Source organism: Chaetodon auriga, chromosome 6, assembly GCF_051107435.1.
Source record: "Chaetodon auriga isolate fChaAug3 chromosome 6, fChaAug3.hap1, whole genome shotgun sequence".
Lineage (NCBI taxonomy): Eukaryota > Metazoa > Chordata > Actinopteri > Chaetodontiformes > Chaetodontidae > Chaetodon > Chaetodon auriga.
In genome coordinates, this window is record NC_135079.1 from 4109750 (window position 1) to 4122286 (window position 12537).

At 42.7% G+C, this 12537-nt stretch overlaps 1 protein-coding gene across 4 annotated transcripts in view; it reads left to right on the forward strand.

Annotated features, from left to right (window-relative positions):
- LOC143322633 (alpha-1,3-mannosyl-glycoprotein 4-beta-N-acetylglucosaminyltransferase C-like) overlaps positions 1 to 12537 on the forward strand; it is a 42398-nt gene that overhangs the window by 11832 nt on the left and 18029 nt on the right. For all 4 annotated transcript variants that reach the window (XM_076733945.1, XM_076733948.1, XM_076733946.1 and 1 more), the window contains exon 2: positions 894 to 979. In XM_076733945.1, the coding sequence (XP_076590060.1) occupies positions 894 to 979 (86 nt within the window). The remainder of the gene's footprint in view (positions 1 to 893; positions 980 to 12537) is intronic.

Genomic DNA, 12537 nt, shown 5'->3' on the forward strand with positions numbered 1-12537 from the left:
GAGCGACTTATTTCCTCTTTTATTTATAGAACTTCTCTAACTTTGTGACAAAGAGGGATTTAGATGTTACTGAGTTACAAAAGAAGGTTTTGTGTTAGCAATGATTATACTTCACTTGTCTATGTAAATGCACATAAAAGTGACATTTTCCTGAAGATTTTTGAGTATTTTTTGGGACTTGCTGTGCTGTGCAGCTGTTTTTCCTCACGCTTTTTAATAAAAGAGAGATTTCTAACGCAGACACATACAGTGTTATTTAAAGTCTTTGCCTTCAAAATGAAATATTGTACTCATACTTTATTAAAGAGGTGATGACTGACAGCACCAAACGAAATCAAATCAAAGTTCTTATTTGTCTAATGCAAATACAGCATGTGCAGTGAAATGCAGGGTGAAGTCAGGCCAAAAAGGTAATAAAAAATTTGAAACAGACAAGGAAATGTAGATGGATATAAGATATAAATATGTGTAATGATGTATTAAAATGCCTGAAGTTTAGGTGGGCAGTGCATTTCCTCAGTATGTGTAAATATAAAATGTACTCCTGTGATAGTTGTAGGGCAAACTACACCGTGAGTTTCGAGAGCAAACACAGAGACGTGCATGCTGTCAGATGATAGAACGTGGCTGTCACGGAGATGGTCGATAATGAGCCTGTTTTTTTTATTTTTTGTAGTGTAGTGTTTCGGAAAAGAGCACTTTCAACGGAGGACGCTCTGTTTGTGTGTGTGTGGTGCTGAAGTCTGAGCGAACACACACTCCTCTGTATCAAATGGCCAGATAGTTCATTAGAGGGTGTGTGGGTGAAAATGCATTACAGTCTTTTGAGTTATGAAGCAGGAAGTGTCACCGTGTAACGTTCTTTCTTCCTCTCTCTGCGTCTTTTCTTTCAGGCTGTCTCATTTTATGATTCAGGATCCATGCCAGTCCACAGAGCCCGCCCAGCAGCAGCAAACACCCCGACTACATCAGCAGGCAGGTAAGAGCTCCAGCTCGTCGCAGGCTGTCGAAGTGCTTCCGGTTCAGATGGTGAAGCTTTTTCTCACCTTGTGTTCGTGTTAGCTGTGATGGCACATTTTAATCGACTTGTCACCAGAACAACAGTAGCGGCACTTATCAGTCTGTGTCATCTTTCATCCAGATGTGACAGCTCGCAGCTTTAATTGTATGCACAGCCTTTGTGCGTCAGAATAACTGTGAAGAGCGAGCAGCGGAGATTCATTTCTTTGTTTGACTGATCAAAATCGTCACGTTCGGAAGAAACTGAGGTAAAAGGCTTTAAAAACACTCGAATATCACTTCACAAAAGGAAGCTGACGCAGAAATCTGGTTAGTTTAAACAACAGCTGAAGAGGCAAAGCACTTGTTTTAAGTTCATCATGTTAACTCAACTTGAAACTTGAATTGACTGTGAATCCACACTTTGACTTTAGTTTAAGCTTCGTGTTGTCTGAGAAGCCAGAGTTCAGCTTTTTGCTCGATCAGTCACTTCAACCATAAGTCAGTTGACAACATTGTTCTTAATTGATTTTCTGCGGGTGAGAAATGCATTAATCGACCAACTGGGGACCAGCTTGTGGCGGGATCACACCAGCCGAGACGCCGTCGAGGCGTTCTGACCCCCGAGCGCTCGGTGCTCCTCGGTCGGGCCGCGCCCATCTTCGATCTGGGCTTTCATTTGATCTCACAGATGTCGTCAACACCTCCGGCTCTGACCCGCTCTCACTGCAGTGACCTTTCCACAGCTTTCAGTTGCTCTAAGACGTTCAGTATTTCTGGCCAATGAGGACACAGAACTGCGTCTGTGGTGGTTCCCGCTGCAGCAGGTGTCTCCATGTCCACAGTTTGCCACGATGCCGCTCACACACACACACACACACACACACACACACAGATGCCCATAAGATGAAAACAGCTGGTAATCATTTAAGCACTGAACTTTTTCAGTGTCAAACTCTGATGTGTCCTGTTAGCTGTAAATCTGTTTAGAGGGCTGTGATTTCGAACTCTGCCCAGAGTTTGAGTGAACTTTGATCATGAAGTGCACGATGAGAGTCAAAGGAGAGCAGCGCATCTTCAGCAGTACGCCTGTTGTCTCCGCCAGATTAGCGTTTTATTTTCTCTTGTGTTTCAAAGGCGTTTGATCTGCCTCCTTCTAACTTTTGACAACTCAGAAGAGGAAAGCCTACAGCAGTCCCACAAGGCTTAATTATCCCTCAGACTGATAACAACCTGGTAAGAATGGAGGCCGAGAAGAGGACAGGAACTAAGAGGAGATAGAGATGGTAGGATTAATGTAGATTGCCTGATATTACCTGGCCTCTGATCAAAAGACTGTGTTGGCAGGCGGAGCACATAATCCTCTCCATTTCTCTGGTGGAAGCCAAAAACTGCTGGTGCTGTGTAGCTCAGTGGTCAGAGCAAGACATCCCTGACCAGCCTGTTCCCAATGGGAACACTCATCCTACTGCAAATACATATCCGAAGGCGTGAATCACATTAAAGCTTTCATCAAATAACACAGGTCAGAGTGGCAACCTCACATTTTTGCAGCAGTGTTGCATTTTTATATATTTTTTTTGGCATTTTAATAACCAAGTCCATTCTTACATTTGCTCCATTTTAGTCATATCCTCTGCGGATAGTCCACAGAGGCAGCAATTCTGCACAAATTCTCCTCTTTCATCATCATGCCATTCTGAAGTACTGCTCAAAAGTTCTCCAAATTGTTATTCGGATGTTTGCTGAAGGACATTTTAACATTTTATATCAAAAAGAGAAGTGCTTGAAAGACAAAGCTGTGCCAGAAATTAGACGTACGACTTGCATGATATAAAAATCCAAAATCATGATATCTAATTATTAAAAAAAGAAGAATATTGCTTTAGTAAAACATCACGTTTTCCTTTTCAGACAAATTTTATTTGGATTTTCTATTTTATCTCAATGTCACCAAAAACGATGAATAGGAAGGAGACATATTGTGGAAGGCGTTTGAATCTGCGAAGGCCTGATGTATATTCACAGAGGAGCAGACACATTGTCGATGATGAGGACTCCTACACCTTGTTAAAGCGAGAAAAATCACTCTGCTGCAACTCCTCACTAAAAACAGTCCAACAGGGCCAATCATGAAGCCTTCCACACCGATAATAAATCCTGTTCGCAAAAATGGGAAGCTCACTGTGCAATCAAACATGTCTTTATGTCCTCTGCTGGAAATAAGATCACAAACTTCGCTCTCCATCGGGTCTTATTGGGTGCTGCCATTGATGTAGCCAAGAAGACTTAAAACCAGATAGAAAATGTGGTTTGCATCCCACTTTTTTGGCTGGAACGTGTAGACGTTTTCCAGTGTGCTTTCAGCCCCTTTAAAACAACATTTATTGTTTAAAGGCCTAAACATGCTCACATTTGACTGCCTCAACCGAGAGAGGCGACTCAGCAGAGTGCTTTCAACTCTGTGACGGTGGTTGTTGCAGATTTATGAATCAGAGGAAATATCACCTCTACGACGTCTGACCTGAAAAGCAGCAACTTTGTCCTTTAGCTGAGATGTCGTCATGCTAAGCTGCTTAACAGATGAAAAAGCAGCTTTTGGGTTGTGCACTTGACAGCACTAATCTGCTCCCAAAAAGAAATCTACTTAGGATTTTGTGTTATTATCGAATAATGATAATCTTCAGTTATTATATTGTCATAGTTTGATATTCCTTGTGTTTGGATAAGTGGGTTCACAGCAGAAGAAACAGTCATTTTCACGGTGTGATCCACCTCCACACTGAAGGTTAACTTTTAGAGACGGCACCAAATGATGATATATGATGATATCAGATACGAGAAGAGGTGAGCTGAGTGTCCGTGTCTAATGACTCAAATATCCACTTTCACCTCTGTTGGCAAAAGTAATTATGACAAAGTCATGTGGGGCTGGAAGAGGACGAGTGAGAAACACACCATCCATCTGACGGAGGAGATTGTTTTTATTCTGATGAAAATTAGTGATGTTAAATGTTAAAATAAAATGCTGTTTTAGAGCATCCTGACCAACTGTGATGCTGCTGAACGGCACAGGGAGGGATCATCTAATCATGTAAACTAATGGGATATTTGTCAGGTGGGGAAATCTGTTTTAGTGTACTGGAGGAGCAGAAGGGATTGTTCAATAATCGGCAGTGTTTTTATCGATTATTGGTTTGTATGAAATCCCAGCAACAAAGAAAAAAGCAACTACTGAGCTCCTGATGTAGGCAAAAACATACTTCTGACCCACGCAGCCTACATTTTATATTGCATTTGGAAATGGCAGAAAGTCTCACTTCAACTCGCAATACTGCAGAGATACTACATAAAGTTTCCAAAACAAGATCTAAAGCTGCATTAAAATATTACTTAAGTAAAAGTGCAGAATTATTAGCAACAAAAGGAAAAAGTATGAAAAGTAAAAGTGCTCATCATGAAGGCAGGATAACCAATATCAGTATTATAATAGATTACTACTAAATGTTGCGTTACTGCATCTTAAAGTTGTAGCTGGTAAATGTGAAGCTAATTCAACTACTTAACGTACTTATGGATAATTTAATCAATAGCAATGCATCATAGTTTACAGGATGATCATGTGTTTTGTGTGTCAAGTCTTCATCTGTGATAAGACTTATTATTATCACTGTAGTGGTCAAATTAAGTAGTAGCTGGCCCTATTTTCCTTTGAAATGTACCTCGAAATTGTACTCAAAAAATAGTACTAATAACAATGAAAATCGTCATCATCTTATTATGTTCTTATCTTATGTCGTAGCTTCCAGAAAAGAATCCCCACAAAGCAACGCAGACGTCAAATTGTCCCAACACAAATTCAGATGAATAAATAATAAGCAGTAATATCATGGTACATAATGAGCAATAACCGAATCAGCTGCTTAACAGCTCAGTAATCAGTAAGTGTGTCATCAATTTGGAGCCAGAAGGACAATCAGATGGGAGCTTATCAATCTTCCACTTATATCAGCAAACTGGTGAACTGTGAAGAGCACACAAGTCAAATTCCCAACACATGCTGCGTGCCGCGCTTGTGGCAGCGACTCAGATCAGGGATTATTTCACTAATTAGCGGGGATATGCTCCTCTTCTTTGACACAAACTGAAGCCCGTCAGTGATCGGATCAGATAAGTGTTTGACATTCAGAGCTCGCTTTTACCTTGTTTTGCAAATCCCACAGAGGATTTCATCACAGACCTCTGCCTGCCTGCCAGTGAGCTCTCAAATTCAATTTTCCTCTTTTCCATCTCTACCCTCTCAGTTGCACCGTGCTGCAGCGGCGTTGGTCCGACTGTGGTTACGGCACAGTGTCACCGTGCTTTTGTCTTCATTAGAAAACTGGGCAGAAAACCACGGCTGTGATTTCCACACTTGCTCTTCAGCTGTCATGTAGCTGTGGTGCGGTGGATGCCAGATGTAAGCTAGCTCGCTAGCTAGCCCCGTTGGCCCTGCACTGATCAGTCACAGCAGCTCCTGGAGCTTCTCTCCATTTTATCTTTACTGATTCGCTCACTTCCCTTTGGCAGTTTGTTCAGGAAAATTCAAGATGGAAAGAGGCTTCGAGCTAAGAGGCGAGCTAACGGTCTGTTAGCAAACTTGTTAGCCTGTTAGCTTAGAATGAGAATTGGCTTTATTGACCAAGTATGTGTGCACATACAAGGAATTTGACTCCGGTTTAAACGTCACTGCATCTATATCCTAATATCTATCTATTGATATCTATATCTGTGTCTATACGTGTTTGTGTGCACACAACAGTGCACACTGTTCGATCCCTCCTTGAAACTCTTGTACCTCTTGGACGGCTGTCCATCGCACATGTAAAAAATCAGACCAGCGATGGCTGAATTCCATTCAGCTGCTTCAGTTTCGTGGTCCTGACATTGTGCATGACAACAGTTTTTTTGTCCCTTCCCTCGACAACAATACCACAAAGTGTTTTCTGACCTTTGCTTTTGAATCAGCGGTGTCTCAGGGTGAAGTCTGATGATGCTTTGTTGATCCAGCCGTCCATCCCGGTCTCTTCTTTGCGGACTTTGCTCTGTAATTATGTCACCTGACATCCTCCTTTGTCATAATTACGTCAGCCAACGGGGGCAAAAGGGGCACTTGAACGTAAACATATGTTGTTGACACTTGCTGATGCTGCTGTACGGTAACAGCTGTGTGGATGTACTGTGCACTACTTACCTTTAATGCGTACACTGTTTAAAAGCTGTCCGTCACGCTGCAGTGAACCATCACAACCTCCTCAGGTGTGGTGGAACTGCTTCAGGGCCATTTGTGATCATGAATGTGGAAATGTTTGCCGTTCGAGGTGAGCTTTAACACACTTTAGTTTTGTTGTCTTTGAAGCCTTTGGAGCAGATTTGGCCTTCAGCTTCCATGAAAAAATAGAGCTTTGAAGGGCCGTGTCCTTCTGAGGATTCACTGTGTGCATTAGTTCGCAGCTGTGGATGTGAGTAAACTCATTTTTCTCTGCGCAGTTTCAATGTGGTGATGACATTCTTCCCAGCAGCCTTTGAAACTGGACTAAAGATGCTGAGATTTCTCATCACTCCATCGCATAACGAAGCTCCACATAAAAAGGTAGAAATGAAAGTAAACAGTATTGTAGAGTTTCAAGTCGACATAATACAGCAGCAGACCGTTTTCATCTGTCAGCGTAAGCAGCCATGCGTAACATAAAGAAGATTACACTCACATTGACAGGGACTGCAGGTTTGTTAATTGCTCAGTGACTTTTTGTGAGCTTTGTTCAACGTCTCTTTGAGTTATTCTATGTAAGACGATGCGAGGTATGAGCCGCTGCCACTTTTAAAATGTCCCAGCAGGCTGCGACGTACAGAACGCAGCTACTCAAGTCTTAATAAGCTGAGCTTGTCTCCTCTGAAGGCGGCAGGCTTGCCAGGCGTCCCCACCTTTGGAGGACCCAGTCTCGTCGTTTTCCCGACAGAACCTTTTGATCATCGCGGAAAGCGGCAACACGCGGCAAAAAGCAGCTTTTCTACCAGAACAGGCACCAAACAAACAGCACACACCTCTGGATTGTCTGTCATGAGTGCTTCGGAGCAACTGATCACTTCAAAAATATTAATCAGCTTGTGTTGAAAATGTAATTCGACCTGAAGTTATTGCATAATATATCCCATTACACTTCAGCTGGTGTTTTCTTTACTATTTAATTACAGCGCAGCAGCTCATGGGAGCTCGTGGGCTCGTGATGAGAGTTATTCCATTAGTGAAATGCTATTGTTGCATCATTAGTGTGAACCTCTCTTGTATGAACCATCACTAACAGCATGATTTTACACATTGCACTTGTGTATTTTGTCCATTTTCAACCCATTCAGAACATCATTATCATGCTATTATTGTAGCATCAGTTACAGCTACATGCATGTTACTGCTGTTACTTTGTTCCCGCAACGACCCACGATTGAACTCCAGCATGGCGGTCGGTTGGGTCTGTGGATGGGAAGCCAGTGAGGGATTAACTGCGTCGTATTGGTGTGATGATCTGAGGAAGGTTAGAGTGTTTAGTTGTCTCTTCGTTGGATGTTGAAGTACTTCATGTACATCGTGATTTACTCGCAAAATCTGTTTTCATTGCACTTTGTTGCATTTTCTTCCAATCAATACGCCGACTTTTCCACCTCGACCCAGTGTCATAAAGTTTCAGAAACATTTTTGCAGGGAGTATTTTTCTAATTTTTCCACGACTTACGAGGATTTGTTAATGAAGTATGACATTTCTTCTTCAGTATCACAGTGGACCAGACTTTCATTCATTCATTTCATCAGCAGTCAGCAGTGTCTTTGAACGAGAGACGTTTCAGCTCTTGTCCCACAATAGACGCGGAAAAGTACTTTTATGAAACTGTGCACTTCATACATTATGATCTCAGTCAGAAAATGAGATTTGGTTTGACCTTCTACATGAACACAAGGCTCAATAAATACTATAGCTGAAGAATAAGGGATAGGAGGAGGGTATTGACTTAAGAGGCAAAATTAGAATTGATCCTGTGAGCACAGGGAAGACTGTTTACACTTCCTGCAGTGGATTGTTATGCTGGTAGTCAGCCTCTCATTATTCTTCCAGACAGACATGCAGCCCTCAGATTGGGATTGAAAGTGACTTAAAAATCTTAACCGGTGGAGCTGAGGCTGTTGCGGAGGTCCTTCTCCGGCCCCACGGTCTCTTCACAGCAAAGCAGCTTCTCGGTAAAGAAAACCAGTCACGCAGAGAGCTGCTGCTCTCAGTCAAGAGACGAATTCAGCAAACAACAAAAAATGTTTTCTTCCAGCACATCTCCACTTTAAAGGCTGAAGGATGCGCTGTGAGACTGAGCGCTGTCCTCAGCTCAGCCTTTTGAGAACACCAAAACAAAATCCCATCCAGAAATATGCAGTTTTAATGCAGATGAAATTCTTTAATGGCATCATTTTGTATTCCGGAGCAGCGAGGTTATGTGTTCACCCACAGATGATGTAATAAGCTGTACAAATTGAAATGATCTTTTAAATAGTTTGCTGCAGCGCGAACAGGCTGAACACCACCTCATTAATGAGACGTTATTAATTCATAGATGATGTTTTTACATTATCTGGCTGTTGATTAACTTAGCCTGTGCCTTGTGCATGTGTCGTGATCTTTTTACAGTGTTTTTATTGTGGTTGGCGCAGAATGTCGAGTTATTTTTGCCTTTGAGGACCAAAGTGGAAAGAATGGAGGATTTCCAATTTTATCCCCTCGGATTAAATCTGATTCTCCTTTTGTCTCTGCAGATTTAAATCATATTCTTTCTTTTTTTAAAATCTAATTTAATTTAATTTAGTCTAGTGCAATCTAATCCGATCCAGTCCACTCCGATTTTATCTAATGTAAAGTAATCCAATCCAATTCAAGTCAGTCAGTTTCTGAACAAATCAGAAGCCTTTATGTGACATTTTCAACGTTCAGGCTCATTTAAAAAGGGGCTTCTTGGTCGCTTTAATCAGTAGAATCAGTGTTTACTGATGGTTTTCATGCCACTTTGATGATAAATTCAGAATAGAATCATTACTGACCTCAGAAGATGTCAACTCACCTTACGCACATCTCTCAGGCCTTTAACTCACTGCCAACTAAGCAAACTCCACCTGCTGAGGAATACAGAGAAATGAGTTTGAAAGCTCCAGAAAAAGCCAGTGAGTGGACCTTAAATTAAGATTTCTGTGGTCAGAAATGAACTTTCATGCTCAGTTTAAACTGAAAAGCTTTTGCGTAGGACACTTACTATGATCCAACTGCACTGGAGGATGCACTCCTCAAACCACTTAAAAAAAGTGGCTGAAATAGCAGAGAATAAACAACCACTGAGAAAAAGATCATTCATAACAAGGCTCAGGGTCTGTACCTACACGATTTGAGCTAAATGCTAATGTCAGCATGCTTACAAGCTCACAGCCACTGTGCTAAAATGCTGACGTTTAGCAGGAATAACATTAAACATGTTCACCATCAAACTTTAGCAGGTTAGCATGCTAACGTGCCAAATAGCACAGCTGAGGTTAATGGGAATGTCGTTAGTTTTGCAGGTGTTCATAAAGTTATAAAGCAAAGTGGACACGCTGCCCTTTGGACCTGATGGTGGCGCTCAATGAAAACTTATCACAGTTATTGCAGCTCTTCCTGAGGGGGACCTTACTGTGTTCACCAAATGTCATGACGATTGAGACTCAAGCCTTTATAAAACTTTAAATAAATCCATGCAGGAGTTGTTGAGATATTTCAGTCTGGTCCAAAGTGATGGTCGACTGACTGACGGATTGATAATGCCGTCCTTAGAGCCACGCTGACACTATGTCCTCATGTGATCAATTAAAGATGTGCAAGAACAGCACTGACTCTACAAACCTAAACTTCTCAGGCACAGCAGGACGAGACGGGAGAACCCAGGATCAGATCAGACGGGGACATGACGGGGACGGGAAGTGCTGCGAGTTTGAGCGGCAGTGAAGCGGTAAAAGACTGTAGCATTACTCATCAAATGACGATTATTTACATCAAACTGAGATATTAGAGGAAAACAGGAGTGTGGGTTGAACACGAGACGAAGCGAAGCTGAAACAGGACGCCTTCCAAGAGCGAGTCAGCCTCTCGCTCGTCTGATTGATGAGTATTCTGGGAAACATCATTTCAACTCGCGGTGATCTCCAGAGGATTTATTAGCATCCTATTATGTTCATCTTATAGTAGCAGCTTCTCTGCTACACTCTTGGCAGGCACCTGAGTAATGATGGTTTTGTTGCTCTGCGGTCTCAGGCTACATTCACAACATGGCTTTTCAGGCTCACATCCAAATTTTGGCTCCTTTTTTTTTGGATTGCCGTTCACGTCTCCGCTCGGATGTAATGAAATAATCTTCTGTCAATATGAGCTGACAGCGATGTCAGGAAGCGTTCAGAGAGTAAGAAAAGCCTCCAGACTTTCACCCGCTGCCAAATTTACACCCAAGTCGGCGATAATCAAGATGATGATGACGGTATGTCGAGTGAGGGATGGAAGAGGAGCAGAGTGGAGTGAAGGTGAGCTCTCGAGTGCAGACGGCATGTTGAGGGCAAATCATATGAAAGCTTTCCTCCTCCACCCTGATAGATACGACCGTGAATTAGACAGTGTTCACAACTGTGCTTAAAACGCAAGCGGCTGCGTTGGTTTGGGCGAAGTTTCGTCAGCTGACTGTATTTGAGCTCACAGCGGCGTCGCTGGATGAAGTCTGTGGAAAAACACCAGCCAACTTTTTGCTGGAGCCTGTTTGTCTTCTGTAGTTTATTTTGCTAAGCGTGAGGTGTATGCCAGATGTCTGGATGAGGAAGCGTTGTGCAGTGACTCTGGGATGTGGGTAATAAGTGGGTTAGTGTCTCTGACTGCGAATATTCTCCTTTAATCAACAATAACATGGAAAGACAGTGACAAACTCTCTAATTACTCCGAGGCGGGGCGACGTAACTTAAAGGTGACACATAAACAATAACATTAGCTGAAGAGTTGATAGTGAAATAACAGCTATTGGAGTAATTATATTAAAAAAAATCTATGCAACACTTAAAAAAGCTGAAAATCTGACAGGGCAAGAAACTCAAGCAGGTCTGAGAGGTTGTAAACAAACCAATTAACAGTAAAATATCGTTCATTGTCGACGTCCATCACAGCTTACGGACCCACTTCCTGGTTCATCTTTGACAGGCTTATTGTAGTTTGGCATGCTAACAGTTCCCCTGTGCAGTGAAGGATTATTACTCACATTTTATGGTTCACTTTTGGTTTTCTACTGCGTATACGAACCTGTGTGGTCACCCGACTGCTGGCGTTTCTTGCTCAAAGTTTGACTTCTTGTAACAATGCTTGTTTCATGATCCCTCCACAACTTCAACCAAGTACTGTTTGAGCTTAAAGTCACTGCTGTAGTGTGAAAATGGGCCATGTGTGATCTCAGTGGGCGACCAGGCTTCTCATCTACATGTCAACATGTAGACAACACGTTTCTTTCCTCAACCCAGACTCCAGAAAAGTTTGGACTCAAACCAGAAATCAAGCATTTGCAAACAAACTGTGTTTACAACCAACGATTCACAAAGCTCATGTATTAATCTCCTTCATCCAGTCATGTGTTCACGAAGTGGTGAACCTCGCTCCATCCTTGCTTGTGAGCAACTGAGCCTTTCCAGGATGCCCCTTCATACCCAATCATGATCCTCTCACCTGTTACCAATCAACCTGTTTACCTGTGGAATGATTCAAACAGGTGTTTCTGGAGCGTTCCACATCTTTCCCAGTCTTTGAAACGTGTTGCTGCATCAGAACAAGCAGATATTTACAAAAATCAACGAGGCTGATGAGGTCAAACATTAAATATATTGCCTTTGTGCTGTTTTCAGTGAGTATATGTCAGAAAAGGGTTAGTCATCACACTCTGTCCGATGCAGCGTCCCAGCTTTTTTGGACTGGGGGTTGAATCACACGCTGCCTCGGATCATCACTTTCTTTAACGCTCATCAGGGAAATGAAAGTCTGAATCGGGACACGTTGATCTGTCGTGTGAATCTCTGCTTTCCTTAATTATCATATCTCTGAATCATCACCTCGTGGAAAAAAAAGGAGAAAATTTGAAGGGGCTGATTGAGCTTCAGAGCCGAGCTTTGTGCGCTCTGACACCTCTCCCTCCTCCTCCTCCTCCTCCTCCTCCTCCTCCTCCTCCTCCTCCTCCTCCTCTCTCCAGAGCTGAGCTGTGGGATGATTTTACAGCGAGCGGTGTCGTTTCAGAGTCACAGAGATTCTGGGCGTCTCAACGCCGCTCCGCTGCTGAGCTCGCACTGATGTTTCCATTACACTCGTCGCCATGGAGACCAACATCCCCCCCCCATACTCCATCGCATCTCAACAGTAAATCCCTCCGTTTCCCACGTACGTACCTCCCAAACCAGCGGCAGTGAGACGGTGCTGTCTG